We start from the raw sequence: 24,090 nt of genomic DNA, 5'->3' as shown, positions 1-24,090 counted from the left end.
CTCGATCCTTTTCGCTCTGATAGAGCGAGCATTCCAGTTGGCAATACGGATGGCGTGGGGCTCAGTTGACCCCATACTTGCAAACCATGTAGCCAAGCACATTCACCTGGTCCGCCTTCGTTCTGCATTGTTGAAGACGCCCACGGAATTCGGTGAAGATGTTCCACAGCTCGGCTGAGCTGTAGAGTGTCTCCGTGTTTTCGCCGGACGGTGGGTCTGCCGGTGGTGTGTTTGTTGCTATGCCGGCTCGGATGCGAGGATCGATTCGGCGTTGGTTTGTCCCGGTGATGTTGGCGAACGAGGGGCCCGCAAATTTCTGTGCCTCGGCGGGGGCCGAGCTATTCTGTAACGGGGGAAAATTTGTTACGGTTTGGGCTGGGGCTGGGGGGGCTTGTTTGGCCTTTCGACCAGGTTGGTTCGCCGTCGTCGCTTTCTGCCGGATTTGCAAATATTCGGCTCTCTTCGGGCAGCCACGATCCGTGGCCGGATGAGCACCCCCACAGTTGGCGCATCGTTTTGCAGGGACTTCCTTCGCCGGGCATGTTTCTGTGCCGTGGGCCTCGCCGCAGTTGTTGCAACGACTTTTGAGGTGGCAATTCCTCGTGCCGTGGCCGTGATACAGACAGTTGAGGCACTGTGTCACGTCCACCCGTTTGTTTCGGTACGATTCCCATCGCACCATGACCTGTCCGACGTGTTTCACCTCACGCAACTTCTTAAGGTTGGTGTAACCTTTTGGGAAGTGCAGGAGGTAGAATGATTCGTCGCACTCCTCCTTGCGCCGGATGACGTGGGCTGCTTTGGCGACAATGCTATATTCCTCCTGAAGGCGAGCCAGGACGGTTTGGGGGTCCACCAGCGGAAGACCTCGCAACATCACCCGGTATGGGCGATCGTCTGTGTGTGGTATTGAATAAGCATTGTTGTTCGACTAGCCTTCCAATGAACGCTGATAGCACATGGTCTGCCAAATGCCCATCAAGCAATCTAGTAGGCGTGCAAACGGTCGTCGCGTCATCACTTGGTGAACGTCAAAGATAAACACAAGTACTTCCTGGGGGCACCCGCTTGTCCTCAACAATTCCAAGCTCCACATTTGGCGATCCTGCCAGGAGAATAGCGAATCTTCTGGGTGATGGCAAGCGGGTGCAGACCCGGATGAGAGTGCTCGTTTGTTTTAGTGCGATTAAGTTTTCCTGGCGTGTGTGTGAAAAAGTGAGTGAAAATGAGTGTTCCGGAAAATCGGATGCCTAGAGCAAACGGCCTAGGCAGTGGTGAGTTTAGATAATTATCTGGAGATTGATCTCCTTAAACGAATGTTTTATTGTCGGTTACATCATTGCAAAAAGTTTGCTTGATTCATTCACTTTTGGGTCCTGTAGCGTGGTCAATTTGGCGATGTTTATCCTGCCAAAACTCGCTACAAAGAACGCCTATCAGTGTAAAATAACTTTGCGTAGTTTGCACATCTGTATGCGCTAAAGATTATCATGCTAGATCGCTCACAAGCATTGTGGTGTGAAAATGGGGGCCGGATCACAACGTCCGAGGCCATACTGTCCCGGTCGTTCAGTCGCGTTATGATACTGCGCCGTGAAAATGATTCATACCTTTACTCGGCGGTGCAAAATCGAACAGTTTGAGATAATCGTCAATATTTTGTAGTATAAAAAAACAAGAAACCGACGTTTTTCTAATTAAAAACATCAAAACCGACAAGATGAATCTGCATAGGTTTAAGCCGTGCCAAAAGACAGTAGCAAAAAAAAACACTTGACAAAGAGCAAGCACAACATTCACCTCATGCATGATTTCGATGCAAACAAATGTCACTTGTGAGAGTATAAGCAAAAGATTTCAAAATCTGAGATTTTGCGATTTTTTTTCTTAAGAGAAGGTCTTGAATGTATGTTTTACGCGAAGAGAGTTTCATTCGGGTATTGTGATTTCCTTACGCATTTCTGAGTTTTTATGACAACATTTGGTTTGATTACCAATTGAATCAGTTCTGTAAGTATATACATGCGTGTTATACGATTTACGACAAAAAAAAAAAAAAATACGACTTACATTACATCTGTAGTCTTGTCGAGATGAATATAACAGAAATTTGTTTAAGGATAAAAGTTTACAATAATTAAACATGACTCTGTGAATGAATACGACAAAAAAATAGAAACTATTTATGAGAGCAACGTGTTTAAGTGTCACAAACTTCTGGAGATTCCCTTTTTATTTATTTGATATTTACTGCAAGGCCAGCGAGTTTGAGCAGCTGCGATAGTATGCTATTTTTAAGTATGACTAAATAGCTTTAGCTGAAGCGAAATGTGGATAATTTTTGGACTATTTGACTACTCCTTTCCTACTCATGCTGTCAAAGTGATTTTCAAAACCCACCAAAGGATCTGATCAACAATCAGGCAGAAATGGAAAAGGTTTCACCATAAACCATATTGCGAGAAAAAAAATCCTACACATCGAAACATCATGTTCTTCAAAGTCAGTTGAGTGTGGTTTTACTCGTACTGCACTACTCTTCAGTTGTTCACGAGTATGATTGTTTTTGCTCATGCATTTGTTTTATATTGCTTCTGAACAATGTCCGGGAAGTTGGAAAGTTGGTATGAAGTCGAAGTGTTTGTAGTTTGGTAAAGGTAACTGCAATGTACATTAAGCATATCAGTATATCGCGATGTATTTAATGTTACGTAAGACGCGTAGCGGGTTTTCAACTCTTTTTCATAATTGAACAGTTAATGGCAGTCTTAGTTTCGTGACCATGTTTAGTATATGTGAAATCAGAAAAACAACTAGTTTTAAAATGAGCTTTTGTTAGAAACTCTGTCTCATTACGACAGTGAAAACAGTCCACAGCGTGTCCGGATGACCGCACTCTTACTTTTGTAAGAAATTCTGTCTCATGGCTACAGTAAAAACAGTCCACAGCGTGTCCGGATGACCGCACTCTTACTTTTGTAAGAAATTCTGTCTCATGGCGACAGTAAAAACAGTCCACAGCGTGTCCGGATGACCGCATTCTTACTTTTGTAAGAAATTCTGTCTCATGGCGACAGTAAAAATAGTCCACAGCGCGTCCAGATGACCGCACTCTTACTTTTGTAAGAAATTCTGTCTCATGGCGACAGAAAAAAAAACGTCCACAGCGTGTCCGGATGACCGCACCATTACTTCTGTAAGAAACTCTGTCTCATGGCGACAGTAAAAAGAGTCCACAGCGTGTCCGGATGACCGCACTCTTACTTTTGTAAGAAACTGTCTCAAGACGACAGTAAAAATAGTCCACAGCGCGTCCGGATGACCGCACTCTTACTTTTGTAAGAAACTCAGCCTCATGGCGACAGTAAAAACAGTCCACAGCGTGTCCGGATGACCGCACTCTTACTTTTGTAAGAAATTCTGTCTCATGGCGACAGTAAAAATAGTCCATAGTCTACAGCGCGTCCGGATGACCGCACCCTTACTTTTGTAAGAAATTCTGTCTCATGGCGACAGTAAAAACAGTCCACAGCATGTCCGGATGACCGCACTCTTACTTTTGTAAGAAATTCTGTCTCATGGCGACAGTAAAAACAGTCCACAGCGTGTCCGGATGACCGCACTCTTACTTTTGTAAGAAACTGTCTCAAGACGACAGTAAAAATAGTCCACAGCGCGTCCGGATGACCGCACTCTTACTTTTGTAAGAAACTCAGCCTCATGGCGACAGTAAAAACAGTCCACAGCGTGTCCGGATGACCGCACTCTTACTTTTGTAAGAAATTCTGTCTCATGGCGACAGTATAAATAGTCCATAGTCTACAGCGCGTCCGGATGACCGCACCCTTACTTTTGTAAGAAATTCTGTCTCATGGCGACAGTAAAAACAGTCCACAGCATGTCCGGATGACCGCACTCTTACTTTTGTAAGAAATTCTGTCTCATGGCGACAGTAAAAACAGTCCACAGCGTGTCCGGATGACCGCACCATTACTTTTGTAAGAAACTCTGTCTCATAGCGACAGTATAACCGCACTCTTAATTTTGTAAGAAACTCTGTCTCATGGCGACAGTAAAAACAGTCCACAGCGTGTCCGGATGACCGCACCATTACTTTTGTAAGAAACTCTGTATCATGGCGACAGTATGACCGCGCTCTTACTTTTGTAAGAAACTCTGTCTCATACTGACAGTAAAAACAGTCCACAGCGCGTCCGGATGACCGCACTCTTACTTTTGTAAGAAATTCTGTCTCATGGCGACAGTAAAAAAACGTCCACAGCGTGTCCGGATGACCGCACCATTACTTTTGTAAGAAACTCTGCCTCATGGCGACAGTAAAAAGAGTCCACAGCGTGTCCGGATGTCCGGAAACTTATCTTTTGTCTCATGGTGAATTGGTCTATCGTATGGTACAATGTTGAAACTTCTACATTTTTGTTCGTTGTATAATTGTTGTTCCATTAGAATCTGACCGGAGGAAATAGACGGTATTACACGCAAAGATACGCCTAAGGAAAGAAATGTGAGGCTCGGATTACATATTTTGGTTTGAAATATAGTCATAGATAGTAAAATATAATATTTGTTTAGTACCTAAGCTTTGCAAGTTTATGGTGATGAATGCTGATTGGAATGCGAAGGCTGTGCACAACTTTCACCATGATTAAAAAAAAAAATCTCGAGCATGGTGGTGTAGTGATTCAGTTGTGCGACGTCTGGTTTAATGACAGTACTATGTTATGTACTACTGGGCGTAGGTACACTAAATTCTTTTTTTACGCGATCTTTTTTTACGCGGTTTTATTTTACACGATTTTTTTTACACGATTTTTTCGAAATTACGCGATGTGTTTTTGGAAAGATTCTTCTCTCCTGGTCGTAATTTACTTCCGATGAGGCTCAAATTTCTACCAGAGATCTCTCTTATCATCCTTGATACCCTGTCAAAATTTTATGATGATCCGATAAAAAAAGTTTTGAAAACTTTTTTTACACGATTTTTTTTACGCGGAACAAAAAATCGCGTAAAAACAGAATTTAGTGTATTCAGTAAAAGTTTGCTGATGGCAGACATGTGTACGGTAGAGCTCAGTGCTCATCGATTCTCAATTCTGTTAATACAAATTAAATAAAACAGTCACAACATCAAAACATGAACAACTGTGGAAGGCTGATCTTAAAAATGAACGAAAAAAAAATTAAAATAATTCCTGAGAAGAGGGAAGATGTGTGGTATTGAATAAGCATTGTTGTTCGACTAGCCTTCCAATGAACGCTGATAGCACATGGTCTGCCAAATGCCCATCAAGCAATCTAGTAGGCGTGCAAACGGTCGTCGCGTCATCACTTGGTGAACGTCAAAGATAAACACAAGTACTTCCTGGGGGCACCCGCTTGTCCTCAACAATTCCAAGCTCCACAGTCTGGTTTGTCGTACGTGTAGTACTCAAACCCACACTTTTGCAGGTGCTTTTGCACCTTGTTGACGTCTTCGGCAGTGGTGCAATTAATTTTGGTGCCGAAACGGGTGAGTTTGTACGTCGGTACAACGCTGCAGCCCTCCATTTTTTCAGCCAACGTGCTGAAACTGACGTTTTTCACCACCAAAGGCGGTTGCTTCTTTGCCGTGGCACATCCCGGCGTCGACACGACCGGGTTGGATGCTCCACTGGTGGCTTGAGTTGGGTCCGTCAACGCGACGAACTGATTATTTCCCAGCAGCTGCTGGTGCAATTTGTCGTCGTGGACGACGTCGACCGGCTGCGTCTTCTTCCTCTTCGGGGGGTGTTTCGCGCCGGAGAAACCATCCGCGTCCTGCGAATCGGTTTCCATCTTCTGCTGCTCTGTCAATCACAAGCGAATCAGCTCCTGCGTGTGCTCTCTCCGACAGCTGGAACAGTACTGTTGAACGATGATTGAGCGATTGGATGCAATGCAATTTTTTTTTTTTAATTAAATTCAATTTTATTTCTATATTTGTGTGTTTTACATAGTTGTTTTGTTTAAGTGATTTAATTTTACATTTTTCATCCTTTCTTCTCTTTGTGTAGCATCAATGATGTTTGTTTGTGTGTGTTTCCTTAGAGTGTTGGTTTGTGTTGATACAATATGGGTATCGGTGTTATTTTAATTTGATAACCTACTTACATACTACTACTACTCAAACAACAATTTGATAACCTAAGAGACCAACGCTCGGATGAGCGGGTGTTCCGAGACTGCGGCGCTCGCTATGAAACCGTCGATGGCATCTTCAATGCGGTCGTTGACCGTCTTGCACCCTGCTGCACGGTGCAAATCGCTTATCCGCGTGTCGAACGGGGCATCCAGAATCATCCGGAGCAGTCGGTTCTGCACCACTTGGAGTTTCCTCTTGTGCGTTTCGGCGCACGTCCCCCACACCGGCATGGCGTAGTTTACCATCGGAGCGATGATCATTTTGAAGGTGGCCAGCTTGTTGGTTCGCGACAGCCGGGACCGCCGGCAGATCAGTGGGTACAACGCCTTCAGTAGACCGTTGCACCTGTTCTTGAGCTTGTCGGTGTGGGAACGATACGTCCGGTTGTCGTCGAATGTAATGCCGAGGTAGTCGACTTCCTTGGACCATTCGACAGCGCAGCCGTTCACCCGAATGAAACAACCGGGAGGTGGGAGCAGTTTTGGTGAGGGCCGATGCCGGAAGAGGATGCGGATGGCCTGGCTCTTCGACTCGTTCACCTTGATCTTCCAGGCCGCGAGGTACGATACGTACGCCGTGACCCCTCGTTGCAGTCTCGAACGGTAGTCGTTCGGCTTTCGTCCGTTGGCCATGATTCCGCTGTCGTCGGCATACAGCGCGAGGGTGCAACCGGCGGGGAGTTGTGGAACATCGGACGTGTACACGTTGTACAAGATACGGCCCAGAAGACTACCTTGCGGGACACCTGCTGCGACGTCTTGGGTTTCCGAAGTGGCACCTGAAAGATGTACTTGGAAAGATCGGTTCGAGAGATAGCTCCTTACCATTTTCACCAGGTAACTGGGGAAGTTCGCTTTCATCAGCTTGTGGACCAGTCCGTCGTGCCACACATTATCGAAGGCCTTCTCGACGTCCAATAGAACAATGGCCGTGTTGTTCGATAGTGCCTTGTTCCGATGTATCGTATTTTCCACTCGCACCAGCTGGTGGACGGTGGAATGTCCCTTGCGGAAACCAAATTGCTCCGGTGCGATAACCTGATGCTCGTCAATGTGTGCCATCAATCGTTGGAGGATTAGCCGCTCGAACAGTTTGCTCACTGCCGACAGCAGCGTGATTGGTCTGTAGCTTGTTGGGGCTGTTGGATCCTTCCCAGGTTTCGGAATAGGGATGACTTTCCCTACCTTCCACCTAGCCGGGAAGTATGCCAACTGGAAGCATCTGTTGAAGACCGCCGCCAGGAAGCGGTATGCTTTGGCGGAGAGCTTCTTCAGCACTAGGTTGAAGATACCATCTGTACCGGGGGCTTTCATGTTTTTCCCGCGCTTCACTGCCAATCGGACCTCCTCTTCAGTCACCTGACCGGCGAACGGAGCGTCGACGACTTGATCCAGCCGGTTCATGGATTGCTGCACTGCTGCTTCGTGTGGGCTTACCATGGTGGCACCAAGATTGTGTGCTTCGACGAGCTTGGCGGCGATCGCGTTTGCTTTTTCCGGGGGGGGGGGATACCAGAATGCTTCCTGCACCGTCTTTCAATGGTGGTACTGCTTGTGGCCGCTTCTTGAGTATCTTCGCCACCTTCCAGAACGGCCTCGTGTGGTCGCCCATTTGCTGAATGCTGTTCGAGAACTGCTGGTTCCTGATCGATGCCATTCGCTCACCGATCAATCTGTTGAGTCCGGAGAGTTCTTGTTTCTTCGTCAAACAGCCAGTTCTTTGGAACTGCCGTCGGACGGTGTTTCTTCGCTGGATGATCCGCCTGGTTTCGGGGTCGATTGCCGCAAATTGCCTTCGCACCGGCACCCAACGGATGCAGGCGTTTTCTGCGGTGTGGACTGCTTCTTCGAACACCGCCAGGTGGTTTTCGATGGCTTCGATGGAGCTGAGATCTGGCTCTTCAGGGATATGGCTGTCCACCAGTCGGCTAAAGGCCACCCAGTTGACATGGTGATAATCCCGTCTCATCGCTGGCGGGGTCTGAGCTGGGTTGAGCTCGAGTTCGCATACCACCGGGTAGTGATCGGAACTCAAATCGTGGTGGGTTGTTGGTTTCGACAGCGGTATATCGGATAAGAACACGTCTAGTGTGGATGCTCTTCCAGCTGGGGAGAGAAAGGTCGGTTCGTCGGGATAGTGGATGTTATAGTTACCTTTGCCGAGGTGGTCTGCCAGCAGTTCTCCGTTCTTGTTTACGGTATGATTCCGCCACAGGGTATGGCGAGCGTTTAGATCGCCAGCCACCACGAAGCCGGCCCTGTTGTCGGTGAGTTTGTCCAGGTCTTCTGTGAAAAGCCTTGACGTGCCGTTGCTGATCACGCACTGCCGAGGGGCGTAGACGGCAAACAACGTAATACTTCCACGGGTCGCATGGATTTTTACGCCGATCGCTTCGATGACGCTGGTTTTCGGATGCGGTAGAATTTCGTAGCGGATGCCGTGTTTGATGACAACGGCGACGCCGCCGCCGCTCGAGTTGGGCCGATCTAGCCGGACCATGGAGTGGGAGGGGAGCGAGTAATTTGTCTGTGGGTTGAGCCGGGTCTCAGTAATCACTCCAACGTCTATCTTATGCTGGGCAAGGAAGTTGCCCAACTCGATCCTTTTCGCTCTGATAGAGCGAGCATTCCAGTTGGCAATACGGATGGCGTGGGGCTCAGTTGACCCCATACTTGCAAACCATGTAGCCAAGCACATTCACCTGGTCCGCCTTCGTTCTGCATTGTTGCAGACGCCCACGGAATTCGGTGAAGATGTTCCACAGCTCGGCTGAGCTGTAGAGTGTCTCCGTGTTTTCACCGGACGGTGGGTCTGCCGGTGGTGTGTTTGTTGCTATGCCGGCTCGGATGCGAGGATCGATTCGGCGTTGGTTTGTCCCGGTGATGTTGGCGAACGAGGGGCCCGCAAATTTCTGTGCCTCGGCGGGGGCCGAGCTATTCTGTAACGGGGGAAAATTTGTTACGGTTTGGGCTGGGGCTGGGGGGGCTTGTTTGGCCTTTCGACCAGGTTGGTTCGCCGTCGTCGCTTTCTGCCGGATTTGCAAATATTCGGCTCTCTTCGGGCAGCCACGATCTGTGGCCGGATGAGCACCCCCACAGTTGGCGCATCGTTTTGCAGGGACTTCCTTCGCCGGGCATGTTTCTGTGCCGTGGGCCTCGCCGCAGTTGTTGCAACGACTTTTGAGGTGGCAATTCCTCGTGCCGTGGCCGTGATACAGACAGTTGAGGCACTGTGTCACGTCCACCCGCTTGTTTCGGTACGATTCCCATCGCACCATGACCTGTCCGACGTGTTTCACCTCACGCAACTTCTTAAGGTTGGTGTAACCTTTTGGGAAGTGCAGGAGGTAGAATGATTCGTCGCACTCCTCCTTGCGCCGGATGACGTGGGCTGCTTTAGCGACAATGCCATATTCCTCCTGGAGGCGAGCCAGGACGGTTTGGGGGTCCACCAGCGGAAGACCTCGCAACATCACCCGGTATGGGCGATCGTCCGGTTTGTCGTACGTGTAGTACTCAAACCCACACTTTTGCAGATGCTTTTGCACCTTGTTGACGTCTTCGGCAGTGGTGCAATTAATTTTGGTGCCGAAACGGGTGAGTTTGTACGTCGGTACAACGCTGCAGCCCTCCATTTTTCCAGCCAACGTGCTGAAACTGACGTTTTTCACCACCAAAGGCGGTTGCTTCTTTGCCGTGGCACATCCCGGCGTCGACACGACCGGGTTGGATGCTCCACTGGCGGCTTGAGTTGGGTCCGTCAACGCGACGAACTGATTATTTCCCAGCAGCTGCTGGTGCAATTTGTCGTCGTGGACGACGTCGACCGGCTGCGTCTTCTTCCTCTTCGGGGGGTGTTTCGCGCCGGAGAAACCATCCGCGTCCTGCGAATCGGTTTCCATCTTCTGCTGCTCTGTCAATCACTAGCGAATCAGCTCCTGCGTGTGCTCTCTCCGACAGCTGGAACAGTACTTGTGACGTGCGATCGATGCAATGCAATTCGCCAATGCCGCGGGTATAACGAACAAGGAACTTGTTACGCTATCGATGAATAAATTTGGTGCATCTGTGTTGCATTCGCTCTGCAACTAATAATCATTCACATAGCGTGCGTCGACTCATACGCGAATAAGATGGTCGTCATCCGCTTTTTAGGATGATTGCCGTATGACTGATTCGTCATTCGAAGACACGATTTTGATAATTTGGACTGGATGGTCGGACAAATCAGTCGATTTCGGGATGGGGTTTTCGTTCAGTGCAGAGGATTCAACGGCCTGATGTGGGCAAGCGATTGTAATCATCACATCCCTTGCCCATCAGGGTTGTTGACGTTAATCAACGATTAACGCCGTTAACGTTAATTTTCAAGACTATCACGCCGAGGACCTGGGATCGAATCCCACTCCCGACATACTCACAAAATGTGGGTTCTTCCTTCGGAAGGGAAGTAAAGCGTGGGTCCCGAGATGAACTAGCCTAGGGTTAAAAATCTCGTTAATACACACAAAAAAAAGTTAATTTTCATCCAAATAAACATCAAAGGCGTTGCGTTGATTTTTTTTGACAATCAACGTTAACGTTAACGGGTTGCGTTGAATCAACGTCACGCAACCCGTTATTATATTTCCAGTTCAAACGAATTAGCGACATTTTTTCTTCGACTTCCGCTGCTTTTGCCTTGCGTTAAACACAATGTCGGAAGTGGGGCGCTGTATTGTACACCTGGTGCTCTATACAGCGCCCCACTTCCGACATTGTGTTTAACCCCCCGAATAAAACGGTATCATACGACTATTATACATGGTATAATTTTCGTATTATTCATGTAATGATAAACTGGATTATAAACCAATGATACCACGAATCATATTAATGATTACAGTTATCATTTTCGACGTTTCAATGATAGACTGAATGGGTTGTTAAGTATCGTTACCATTCAAAAACGCCTTTTTTCTCGAACAAAAATTTCGAGATATCATAGACTTTATAATCAGTTTATCATCAACTATATGATACAGTGAACAATAAAAATAAAAGAGAAATATTTCATCAATTCTGTTTTATCGACATGGAAAAAGTACACACCCCTGCGGACACTCGCCGCTTTCTGTCAAAGTTGTCAGCTGTGGTGTGGTGTTTTTTTTTATTCAATTTGTTTTGTATGTTCGGGATTCGAACTGTGTGAAGTTTCCGATGCTGCTCCGTAGTTTCTCGCGCGGTGCTTACGTAGTAGACCAAAGATGCTCAGTGTTCGCGGGCGACTCAGAGTCAACAATATTATGAAAGTGAAGGAGATGTCCGAATATTCTGAAAACATTTTCGAAGGATCAAAGAACCAAATTCGGGACCAACACCCACTTTGTCATCGTTCCCATAGCTAGTAGTAGAAGGTAAGTTTCTAAGCCATATTTCTATTCGGCGGAAAACCAGCAACAGAAACGGGGCTCCTGTTTTTGAGTTCATCTGATGGGCGACGGGGTGGTCGGTCGTAATCTAGGTCGTAGTACATGCAAATGCAACCAAAGTGAAGGATTGTATATGTTGAAGCACCCAAGACGCACCGCAACACTGTCGTGCAACTTGATTTTCGACAAGTTGACACTGCATATTCCCGTAGTATTACTGATTGTGTTAGAACGTTTCAAATTGTGGCGCCGCATATAGCTAGCGACGCAGGGTATCGTAATTGTGTGCTACGGATTTAATAATAAAATTGTTCATGCATTATTCAATGTATCATTATCGTAAGCTCTATGATAGTTGAAAAATTATGAATAGTCGATGTTTTGGTGCTCTAATCATTTAATCATAAAGCTATTATTCCTTGAAAGATTATTATTCGTTCAATAAGCATTGTATGATATGCAAGATACCATGAATAGTATTTTTCTATTCGGGCCTCTAATACCCGATCCCGCCTTTAGACGGGGTATAGTTTGAGCATTTTTGTAATTTTTGTTTCGTGGAAAATCAAATTTTTTATATTTTTGGCTGATATTTAGGACTGTTCTGTATATCTCAAAATGTTTTTTGGTGTATTTTAAAGCGTATTTACATTTTTTTAAAATCATAGAAAAATTGATGTTTTAGTCACCTTTTAGAAGTCATTGTTTATTTTGTATTGAATCGCTACAATTAACATATTTTACATTTTTCCCAAGTCATTCTATCCTTGTATAATAGTTTAAGGGAATCGAATACACTCTAAAATTATTTTCCTTAAAATTACCCGGAAAATTAAATTTTCCGTGAAAAAAATTAGAATAATAATATTTCAACAACAATCATAAAATTTCAAAATGTTTTCATCTAAAAAAATCCGTTCCCCAAATTGGCTTCCAGGAAAAATAAAAAAGTGTGGGGATGTTCAAAAATAAAAATTAGAAAAATCATAAACTGAAATTCACGAAATCGAGAATTAAAAAGAATCATCTTCCAAAACATGTTTAAATCGATTTTAGATGACGAAAAATGATATTTAGATCAAAATCAAAAATTTGGGTATTAGAGGGTTAACGCAAGGCAAAAGCAGCGGAAGTCAAAGAAAAAATGTCGCTAATTCGGTTTTGAACTGGAAACATAATAATCTAATCGTTGATTACCGTCCCATTTACATTGCTGTATATTTTTTCAGGGGCTCATGTAGCCAAAGCGATAAACGCGTGGGTATTCAAAAAGGTCATGCTTAAAGTGACGGGTTCGACTCTCGGTCAGCGAAGGAATTGTTCGTAACAAAATCTTCGTCCCTGCCACACTAGGGTGGGGCTAATTTTAAAAAATGTCTCCGGGATATGATTTCCCATGTGGAAAGTGATCCACTAGTCGAAATAAGTGAGCTGTACAAAAATGAGCGATTTCGGTTGACATTTAGGGGTGGCGCAAAGGGTTTAAGTAAAATTTTTACTAGAACAAACCTCCAAAAAAAATTTCAAAATTAATTTTCAAACATAACATTTCTAGACTAAATCGGTGATTTTATAATCCAATTGGGCCAAATTTGTGCTCAAAATTGCGATATCTGTACTGGTTTCTGAGATATTAGAAAAAATATGTCGTATTTTGGTATTTTTTGGGTTAGATACCAAAATATGACATTTTTGTTTCAAATTTCTTGGAAACCATTGGAGATATCGCAATTTTGAGCACAAATTTGGCCCAATTGGGTTCTAAAATCACCGATTTAGTCTAGAAATGTTATGTTTGAAAATTAATTTTGAAATTTTTTTTTTGAGGTTTGTTCTAGTAAAAATTTTACTTAAACCCTTTGCGCCACCCCTAAATGTCAACCGAAATCGCTCATTTTTGTACAGCTCACTTATTTCGACTAGTGGATCACTTTCCACATGGGAAATCATATCCCGGAGACATTTTTTAAAATTAGCCCCACCCTACTGCCACACGATATGGATATACGGATGCAAAACGAGCATGAGAAAGTTCTAACTTAATAACTATGGATGTGCTCATAGAATACTTAGCTGAGAAGCATGCTTTGTCCCAGTAGGGACGTTACGCTAATGGAAAGGAATCAGAAGACATTTTTTTTTTAAATCCGAGGTTCAAGAAATTGTTTCTAGGACAGATGCTTTCTTAAAGTTTGCAATCAACCTTTGGGTTTCCGAAGATTTTGAACCAACCGTCTGTTTAATCGAACAGATGATTGGGAGATGTGTTTTTTGGTATTAAAAGCTCAGTATGACGGCAGCGCTCAGACTACGGCGTGTACTTACTGGTAGCGTACAAGCTACAGTACCATTCTTTCACGGACAATCATTGCATTGTCGACACTTAAGGTGAAACATCAAGAAATCCCATTGCAATTTTGCATACAAACTTTAGAGGCACAAATCTGGCGAAAGAAGCATCGAAACAAGCCGCACTTGCTTATCCCGGCTTTGCTCACTTGCAAAAAGAGGCAGCTTTTCCAAATCGAGAGCATTTGTTTATGAATGTTCAAGATTGGTGCTCTTGAAAACGTGAGTAGGGGACCAAGTCGACCATTGTGGCAGCCATGTTTGTATTCTCTGAAGTTTCTCCCTTGGTTTCTCCTTAACCAGAAACCACGTGTAGGCGTAATTTAATGTCGATCACAGCAGGCATGTATAAGTCAAACGTCAGTGTCGTGAGGAGATGTTTTCGGTGTTTCCTTACCAGTTCTGCACAAGAGTAGATTTGGTCTTGCTCAAAAAACAAATCGCCAATCAAGAAAATGGTTTTGAATTACGAACATTTTTGAATTACAAAAAAGGTTGCGGTGTTTAAGATCTTACAGTGTTTAAGACAGAAGAAAATATTCAGAGATCTGGGTCTGAGAAATGCTGAGAATTGAACGAAAGGCAAAAATTCAAGAAATGAAATTTGTCTCCACCTGAACGGCCTCCTCCATACAAAAACTTTATTAATCAGTTATCGGGCCTTGGGAAGTAACTACTTTGTATAAGCTTTTTTTTATTCAAGATGTGAATTCAATCGTCAAGGTCTGATTTTTCTACAGTAGCCATTCTTCAGCTTTCTTGCAAAATTAGACCTTAACGATCAAATTCACCTTTGGTTGAAAAGAGATTGAAAACCTGGCGAAGCTTGGCGAAAGCCGTCATTTCCCCCCCATGGGAAGGACTTTTTCATTATCACTCAAATTGTCTCATGAGATATGATGTCTTAAGGTCCCGTTAGACGTGACAAATATTTTGCCAAACAAGCCCAACAAATGACCAACGCAGCCTGAATCATAGCAACCTTGGATAAATGTCGGACTTCAATGGCAAATATTTGTCATGATGACAAACAGTCTAATGGCCCCTTTATATGCTTCTTGAACGACTAAACTAATAATTCCACAAAATAATTCGTCACCTATGAAATGGCACCCATATTAGTGGACTAATAATTCTTCGCGCACTAGGCAAGGTTCCAATATATCGTTTAAAGAGTTGCCACATATAACGTTGGGTTAGCTAATGGAACACGGGAGTTGTGGTTTTGGTCCAGATGGATGCATTATTTGACAAATCCTATTAAGCCAATTTAGAATGGAACTAAAAATGATGATAATTCAACATCTTTTGTCCAATATTAGCTAGTTTTAAAGCTTGAGAAGTAAAAAGAAAATCGCGTTAAGTACTGTTCCTTTGAATTCCACTAAGAATTTGCATTCTTTGACAGATACGTATTTCGACCTCAACTGTAAGGTCGTCTTCAGTGTCTTGTACTTGACTCGTTGATCAACGCGCCTGAAAAATCAACGAAAGATTCGTTGATCGCTACAATTAACGTTAACGAATTAACGAAACAGCGTTAATCGTTGGTTAACGATAATTTTGATTCAAATGTGCGGCACAGTGCGCAAAAAAGTGCTTACCATGATAGTTGCAAATTTATTATCTGAAATGTGATGTTTAAATCGAAATTGCAAGAAAACGATAAGAGATAGAAGTTTGATGTCAAAGAACGAATTGTAGAGTGGAACAGGGGTCACAGCTTTGTCTAAGAAAGAATTTTGAATTATTACGCATTTTTCAAAGATAATTGACATAAACAAATTAAAACACACTATTTTTAGCTATTTTGCTCTAGAAAACTTAGTTATTTAACTAAACCAATCGGTTCAAAGATGCCATTTGATAGAAAATTCAATAAACTTTCGAATAAGGGTCAAAAAACTGCGATAAGTTTGACCATTTTCAAGTTATAGCCAGTTAAGCCAATAATAGTTAAAAACATGGGAAGTTCAATAACTACGTAACGGTTGAGATTTGACCATATGCGTAGAACAATTTTTTTCACCATTTATGGTCCTCTATCACCCTTTAAAAAGTTTGCACTCAGGAACCTAACACCCTGTATAAATAGCATAGAAAATAGCCAGTTTTGTTTTACTCCAGACAAGGCTTAATAATGGTGCCACAAGAAACCTTACCCAACTTCAACTTACTGCAAAAGCATGTGAAACGTCAAACGTAATAATGTTTACATTGGACAAGCTGTGTGGTTGCACCAGCAGGTTCTTCCTCACAGCTTCTAGCTGAAAAAGTGTTCTATAAACAGCTACGAAGTGCTGCTGTATTGTGTATTCGGCAACATTATACACCGTACTGTATAAAAGCAGCTGTTATATTGACTGGAACTTTTATTCGATTTGCACATCTTCCGGCAAATCTTCCGGAGTTGGGTTAAAGTACAATAAAAGCAATCAAAGTAATCTTACCGCAGAGATAGCTATAAAGTATTTGTGTAGTAGCTAAATATTCCGCTTAAAGTATGTATTGACAATAATGTTTACATCCGACAAGTTGTGTTGGTATACCAACAGTTTCTTTATTACAACGTCTAGCTGTAATTATATCGCCTAACGCCTATCGCCTAACGCCTTTAAAGCGCTGTTAGTTTGTGGATTTGTCAGTATTACGAATTGTACTGTATAACAGCAGCTGTTTTGTTAGTAAGGACTCCTATTCGATTTGTTCAAGTTTTCACATCTTCCGGGAAATCTCCCGGGGTTGGAATAGATTGCATAAGGGCAGCCCCAGTGACAAGTGATTGCTTTTTGGAAACCGAGTTTGGTTGCTGTATGGTGCTTGTTTTGCAGCCGTGTATTAGGTTATGGTTTATATTTGATTAGCTTCTCTTTTATTCAGCGTTGACTGCTTCAATGCGATGGTTACACAACAGAAAGCAAATGACTGTAGCTTATAGCGCTGAAAATGTTAGTTGGGATATCTTTCGGTAATTACTTTCAAATTTATTTTTCGAAAATTTCAGAGCCGAATTTCCAAGGCAAATATTTTTGGAACAATTTGCAATATTCTTTGGGATTTATTTATGAATTCCTTCGGTCATTCCATTGGATAATTCGTATACAATTGCTTTGGAAATTCAGAAAATTTCAGTTGGAATTGCTGAAGGAATTAAAAATAAACGTATTTTACGAAGGAATTGCTAATTACAAAAGAATAGCCGGAGGAATCTGAAAATGAAACAACCAAATAAATTTCCAAAATTATTTTTCTAGGAATCATTATCATTATCAATATGGACAATTCAACATCGAAATATGTATATAACCGCTTTACATCTATATATATAAAAATGCAGTGGCATACGTGGGACCGCGCATAACTTGCGAACGGGTGGTCCGATTTGGGTCGTCTAAGTTTTGTTCTGTTAGTTTTCACCCAAGGAAGGTTTATGAGGCCTAAAACATGGGAAAATTGAGAGTTTTTGAAAATCGGGTTTTCATACATTTTGAACGGGGACTTGGGCGCTTGGCTAGGGACTTGAAACGTCAAAAAACGCAGTAGGCAAGACAAAGTTTGCCGGGTACAGCTAGTTTAGAATATTTTTCATGCAGTTGAATATCGGAATTTTTGACATGCGACACGTCGGGCACAGTGAGCTGGATAGAGGGCCAGGTCAGATGTCCAGCGCACTACGTCCGACGTTGTCGGGTGTGAAGAAACTTCGGATTTCAACCGCGACGGCAATAACGTACTTCGACAATAAAGTACTTCAGATCAATATTTAGCTTCCATTAGGGGGATTCACTTAACAGCGTAAACTGATTAAACTGATTAAACGTCGTGATCACCAAGGCAATCTTTGATTATTTCATTAGAAAAATCATGAAACATTTCAAATAAGCAGAAAATCATGGCTTACGCAGCAATTTAATCTGTTAAGTGAGTACCCCTAATAGCTGTCGACATTATTAGGAAGTAGAATGGAGCCCCACCAATTTTCAAAAGTACAAATCTAAAGGACCAACTGACGGGTCGCCCTGAAAACTTGATCGATGGGTTACCACTAGCAGGTGACCAATCGATCAACTTTTAAGCGCGATTCGATGTTTGGTTCTTCAGAATTGTGCTTTTGAAAATTCGTAGTGTGGTTTTGTTCTATAATCGCCTTAATCAACCTAGTGTCCTTGTACCATGCCCAATACACTAAACTCACAGCATTTATTGCTACTTGGATACCGCATATGGGTTTTGTTCTTAGACAGACAGTAAGACAAATAGTAATTGGTGAGATTATTCCATGTTTTCTGATCAAGGTAAACACTCAACAAATATTAAATGTGTAATATGTCGGCTCAAATTCTCGAGATACTTGTTATGTTGTTCAACAACTAAGTTTTTTCTTCGTATAAACAAATTATCCTGAAATTCCCTGGGCTTGGATTATATCTTCCAGGAAGCTTTGATTTCAGGCATGTAGTCGATGTGCTTTGCAATTATGATTGGAATAGCTGAATGTATAATCAATGGCAAACAATTCTGTAAAAATCAGATCTTCAAGTCATCTGTAATTGTTATACTGATCATGCTGCTGCCTAGTATATCGAACATTTGTCTAAGTCATTTATGTACCGGGAAAATATGATTCCAAGTTGGTTGCCTAATAGGAAAGTCACATCAGCAAAGCTTTTACATATGGGGTCATGTCTAGCATTTAATATGTATGGTGACTGGTGCGGGTGAGTCGGAGAGGGTAGAAGTTTCCGTTTGTTATAATTGACAAAATAAACAATCGGGCGCTTTTCCTATCTATGACTTGCTTGGCATTTTGTGGATTAGTTTTTTTTTGGTTTTGGAAGGTATGCGATTCACTATTGAGCCTTAAGGACATATATGAGCGAATCCAAAGATGGCCGTCACAATGGCTGCCTTGCAAATACCGAAAGCACGGATCTCGTCATCTAAACAACAAACAGAGCTGAAAAAGCAATGAGTAGCCTTGCTTACAGTCACTATATACACAGTCTGGCGGACTGTCACTTTCGACCGGAGCCAATCGAGCATGACGTCATAGTGTCCACACCGATAAATGCTACACCGTGACGTCATGCTCGATTGGCTCCGGTCGAAAGTGACAGTCCGCCAGACTGTGTATATAGTGACTGTAGCCTTGCTCACTCGTGATAAACATTGAGTAGCATTTTCGTTTTCGGGCGTTTTGTGGATGACGAGATCGGTGCTCTCAAAAATGCGAGTCAAAAATGCACCTGGACGCTCTCCCATTTCACCTTAAAATTATTTTGCATCTGAATAGCATTGATATTGTCAAGTCTGTACCAACACCTTAATCCCACACCAAAATACTCTTTTCCTATGAATAAATTTCCCAGGAATTAACCTGAAAATTATTTGAGATGCTCGCCGTGTTTAGTTTCAACATCTTTTATGTTTAGGTTGAAACGAAAAACAAATTTCGTCCTTTATCAAAATCTACTTTCCGTGACAGTTGTAGAGATGCAGAAATTATCTCAGTCATGCACGTCATATTTTTTTTTCAAACATATGAGCACGAGGCACTGCACAATGAGAAAAAATAGGTATAAAACGCGAATAAAATTAATATCTCTGCTCGGAGTGGATGGATACGAAATATTTTTTGACACAAACTGCAAAAATCTCTACAGTTTTAGCTTAGTAGGGTGTCATTCGCCGCACGATGCTGGAAATCATTGAAGCGGGCCCGTTTTTTTTTTTTGTTCGGATGAGCCACTGCGACCAGTATTTAGATCTTTTGTGGCAATACCCGCATCCTTAGTATTTAGTGCATGTCGTACTACTCCATTGTCATTGAGAAGCAATGGAGCATCGATTTCTGTACAGATCTTGTTTTGTTTTCTTTAAGGGTTCGAGAAATCGAATGTGATGAAAAAGTACCGTTTTCACAGGGATATAAATCAAAAGCGAAAGTGCGCCCTCAATCACACATAATCGATTCTATTTCTGAGAAAAACAAAACGGTAGAACTGATATTTGTCCATGCATCGGAACTCTGGATTCATCCATGTCTTACTTCTAATTTAGTCTCAGGACAACATTGAAAAACCCGGGCCTTTAGGCTAGTTGCAAAACGCTGTCAAAAAAGAGAATGTGTTCGGTAATAAGAATTCACGTGAGTCCTTGTATCACCAGTACTTATCAGTCCTTAGTAGGTTATTACGCAATTAGATACGCAAAGCATGTTTGTTTCCCTTAAGCCTGGAACACATAGCGTCCGTTCCGTCGAGGTTTGCGTTTTTTTGACAGTTTTCCCATGGGAAATGTGTCAAACTACTGTCACGCACACGCAAACGTATGCATTGTGTGGGGCACTTTACATCAAGTGTAGTCTCGGCGAGGACAAACCGAGTCTTTAACCGCAGACAGACGTTCAAGTTTGACTCAGCAGATTGTGTAAAAAACATGGCCGCCACAAATTGCCAAGTGGCAATCAGCGACCAGATGGCGTTAGCGACGTTCATATTCAATCGCTGCCTCACATGTGCGTTGCGACCAACAACTGTCACCACGGTCGTCTTCCAGCCGGATGGCGGGAAAAGACCGCACGTGTTGCACGCTAATAATGTTTCCACATAATTTGTGCAGAGTAAATGACTTTTATTTAATGTCTAAAATCTTTTGCACAAATTAGCGCAGGGCTCTTGTAAAATATTTTACACATTATAGGCCTTTTCATGTGACAGATCCGTGCATGCATTTGTTTACAAAGCTTGAACAACAGCTGCTAACAAGAACGTGTCATCTTCATAGAAGAACTGTCAAACGCCCGAACAATCAGCTGATTTTAGACGTCAAATGAAAAGGCCCATTACTTTTATTTTACATAGATTTGCTTGAATAAAACTGCATTTGGATGAACTTCACTCGCATTGGGAAATCTTTGTGAATGTGACGCAAATGTAGGAATGATTTTGACAGTGTTTGTTTTGATTTCATTTTTCGGTGGGTGGTGAATTGGCTTCTTTAGCGGTGCTGAGATATTTGCATATTCTGAATCTGCATGTCAAACTGAGCCGAAATCCAAATTTTCATGGATTTTAGTGCCCGGGAACCTATTTAAAAATCAGTTTAAAGTTTGTATGGGAGCGATTTGTCGAATCACCCCTCGTCGCATTTTGTACTGGGTGGTGCTGTCAAACAGTTGCCCAGCTGTCAAAAGGTGATTTCAAAAAATCTCTTTGAAATTGATTTTAGGTACCAAAATGAAGTTCTAAAAATCTGAAAAAAATCATAGTAACTCAGAAAAAGGTGCTCTTTCGTATAAAATCAAAAAATCATTACATTATTCTTAATTTAAAAACCCAATTGGGTGGTAAGTAACCGGCTGGAAGCACGTGGTTTCTCAAACTGTCAACTGAACGCTACTGCACTGTGGCAATCGGTTGCCTAGGTGTCGCTAGTGAAAATTTACGTAGAAAATTTGAATAAATTTGTTCGAGCTAGAACGTCTGTCTGCGCTTTAACTATCCGTAAGGGAAAATAAATGCAATTTTAGAAACTGTCACTAGTAACAAGGGCTTTGTACCATGAATCCTTATTACCAAAACGCATTACCCTAGCTTAACAAGCTGGATGTCACCAGGATTCAGTTTGGTAGATCATACTCGGTAACGCAACCAAAAAGGGAGATCGACCCACGTTATGGGCTCCGTAAAAGATCGAGCATGTTTTAAACCCCCTCAACCATTCATCCCTCAGCACGGGCCGCCTGACACCTTGGATTGGGGTTCCCTGTTTGGTGGGCTTTTACCCCCGGAACAGGGGGTCCGTAGTGCTATACTACGCCAGCAACTACACGGACAGGGCCCGTTTTACCCCACTCTCCCTTTTTTCACCTTTTTGGCGTACAAAATAAATTATTTCTTTGATTCGTGTTTGTGTCAAAACTTCCGTAATATCGAATGGAGCTGGTTCGGGTCACCGCACGGCCTTAAAAATTTAAATATCTTCAAATAACCCAGACATCTCCTATTTCTTTAAAATTTTACTTGCATCTTATCCCGAAGTAGAACGCAATCCATAAGAATAGGACAAGCCCTATGTTAAATTCCCGATACTATGGAAGTTTTAACACAAATACGAGTATAGATGAAGATTTTCCTAAAAAGGTGTGAGAAAGAGAGAGCAGGTAAAACGAGCTCAATACACTGATTTCCAGCATCGTGCGGCGAATAACACCCTCCTTATCTGAAATTATAGACTTTTACTGTTTGTGACAAAAATTCAGTCGAATCCTTCCACTCCGAGCAGAGATATTGAATTTATTCGCGTTTTATACCTATTTTTTCCCACTGTGCACTGCCAGTTAAAATTCAATTGTATTTTTTACTAATTATGCATCAACATTGTGTATTAATGTAAAAATCTTCTAATTACAGGTCTGGTCTGGAGCTGATTGCCTCCAAGTGGGCTCATAGTCTTATTGAGTTCGATCTTGCATGGGCCAACGCCACCAAACCGTTGGATGATGCCCTCAAAGCACTGGCCGACAAAGGTCCGGAATCACCTCTGAAGTAAGTATTTCACATCTTCACAAGTCTCCCTAAATGACATAATCTAACCATTCTTCATCAAACCTAAACCTCAGCCACCTCAACCTATGTGGTTCGTCCGTTTCGTTGGAAGCCGTCAAGGAGGTCCTCACCTGCTGTCCGCACATCAACTCGATCAACCTGTCCTCCTGTCGGGGTCTTCCACGGGGCGTCAAGCGGCTACTGCAAGGCCCCCAGGAAATCGCCGAACTGCGGGAGAACCTCGGCGTAACCTTGAAGCAACCCAAGCAACCACAGTAGAGAGCCCTCTCGATCATTGTGAGAGAGTCAGTGTTTCATTTGTACAGTTTGTGACCTGCCCCAAGCTCGTCGTTTTCTTTTCTGCGGAGACCACCCTACTAAAAAAAGTGCGATCGAGTCCTGATTGTCCTTACGTAGGCAGAGGGAAATTCCCGTGAGATTATTGTACGATTCGGGCGCGTGCGTGTGCGTGGGTGTATTATGAAAAGACCCGTTTGTGATATTTTTACTTTGTATGTGCGCATGTGTGGAAACGCAATCCCGCAGTGGATCTGCGCGGAACGAGATCTTCTTTTAAGTGTAGCATTAAAATACTTTAGAAACTACGTACAGATATAGTTTGCCTGTTGAACAGCCCACTTTAGGCTTCCAGTTGATTTGTGTTGTATATTTATTTAATCTGCAGTTTTATGTACTGTTTGGTATTCCTGAAGAAAAACGAAAAACCGTCTAACTTTACTTTATATTTCGTCAACTTTGGTAGCTTATATCCCGGCTGGGATAGTCTGTGTAATATTTTTTGTTTTTAACTGTCGTCAAAAAGCCATTAGTATTGATTGCACCGTGGATCGATTGCGGCTTGGGGCCTCCAGAACCTGTGCTCTCTACAAAAGATAAATGAAAGAAACAGAAAAAAAAACTTGCATCAACAAACACATTTAACTGTACACCTAGATAAAGCAAAAACGAGTTCGATTTCAGAGCAGCAGCAGCGGTTAAATAAAATGAGATTTGTTATCGAATGGTTTAAGTCCAATTGTTCTCAGCAGATTAGAACCGAGCCCGGTTCGAAATAGGTGTGTGGATTAATATATGAAATAAATGGCATAAGTTAATTTACCGTAATGAATATTGATGCATTTTCTTTAAATTTAGAGTCCAATGTTTTGAAGACCTCAGCCAACCTATCAAATTTCCACCATTCTGAACTGCCGTGAATCGTAAGTCTGTCCCATCTGTATTTTGGGCAAAATTGAGTTAATACCCGTTTTCGACTTTTCTTCCGATGATCCAGCTACGTAAATAAAAAAATATAATTTGTTTTTCTACAGTTACTTCTTCACTTTGTACCCATTTCGAACCCTCTAAGCAGAACACCCTCTTTGAATGAGTGTTATCAGTTTCGTACCTTTTAATTCCGCCCTTTTGCTTTTGCTTATCCTTTGTCAGATACGCGTATTTCGACTACCACTTGAAATCTTCCTCAGTGTCAGTTATCCACTAACTGATGGATAACTGACACTGAGGAAGATTACAAGTGGTAGTCGAAATACGCGTAGGGGTAGGCGGGGCATAATGAGCAGCTTAAGCATTTTGTCACC

The 24,090-nt window shown here is 42.8% G+C and overlaps 2 protein-coding genes across 4 annotated transcripts in view; one reads left to right on the top strand and one right to left on the bottom strand.

Annotated features, from left to right (window-relative positions):
• The window catches only part of LOC109426855 (F-box/LRR-repeat protein 6), a 74,271-nt gene extending 50,653 nt beyond the window's left edge, over positions 1–23,618 (top strand). For all 3 annotated transcript variants that reach the window (XM_029876656.2, XM_029876654.2, XM_029876652.2), the window contains exons 9-10: positions 22,355–22,489; positions 22,564–23,618. In XM_029876656.2, coding sequence (XP_029732516.1) covers positions 22,355–22,489; positions 22,564–22,768 — 340 coding nt within the window. In that variant the 3' untranslated portion in view covers positions 22,769–23,618. The remainder of the gene's footprint in view (positions 1–22,354; positions 22,490–22,563) is intronic.
• Positions 23,236–24,090, bottom strand: part of LOC115254212 (uncharacterized) — a 165,056-nt gene continuing 164,201 nt past the window's right edge. The window contains exon 5 of the mRNA XM_029876658.2: positions 23,236–23,373. Within this exon, the coding sequence (XP_029732518.2) occupies position 23,373 (1 nt within the window). The 3' untranslated portion in view covers positions 23,236–23,372. The remainder of the gene's footprint in view (positions 23,374–24,090) is intronic.

The sequence above is a fragment of the Aedes albopictus genome, chromosome 2 (genome assembly GCF_035046485.1).
Source record: "Aedes albopictus strain Foshan chromosome 2, AalbF5, whole genome shotgun sequence".
In the NCBI taxonomy this organism is placed as follows: Eukaryota; Metazoa; Arthropoda; class Insecta; order Diptera; family Culicidae; genus Aedes; species Aedes albopictus.
Note: the sequence above shows the minus strand (reverse complement) of the source record. Positions and strands in the feature narration are given on the sequence as shown.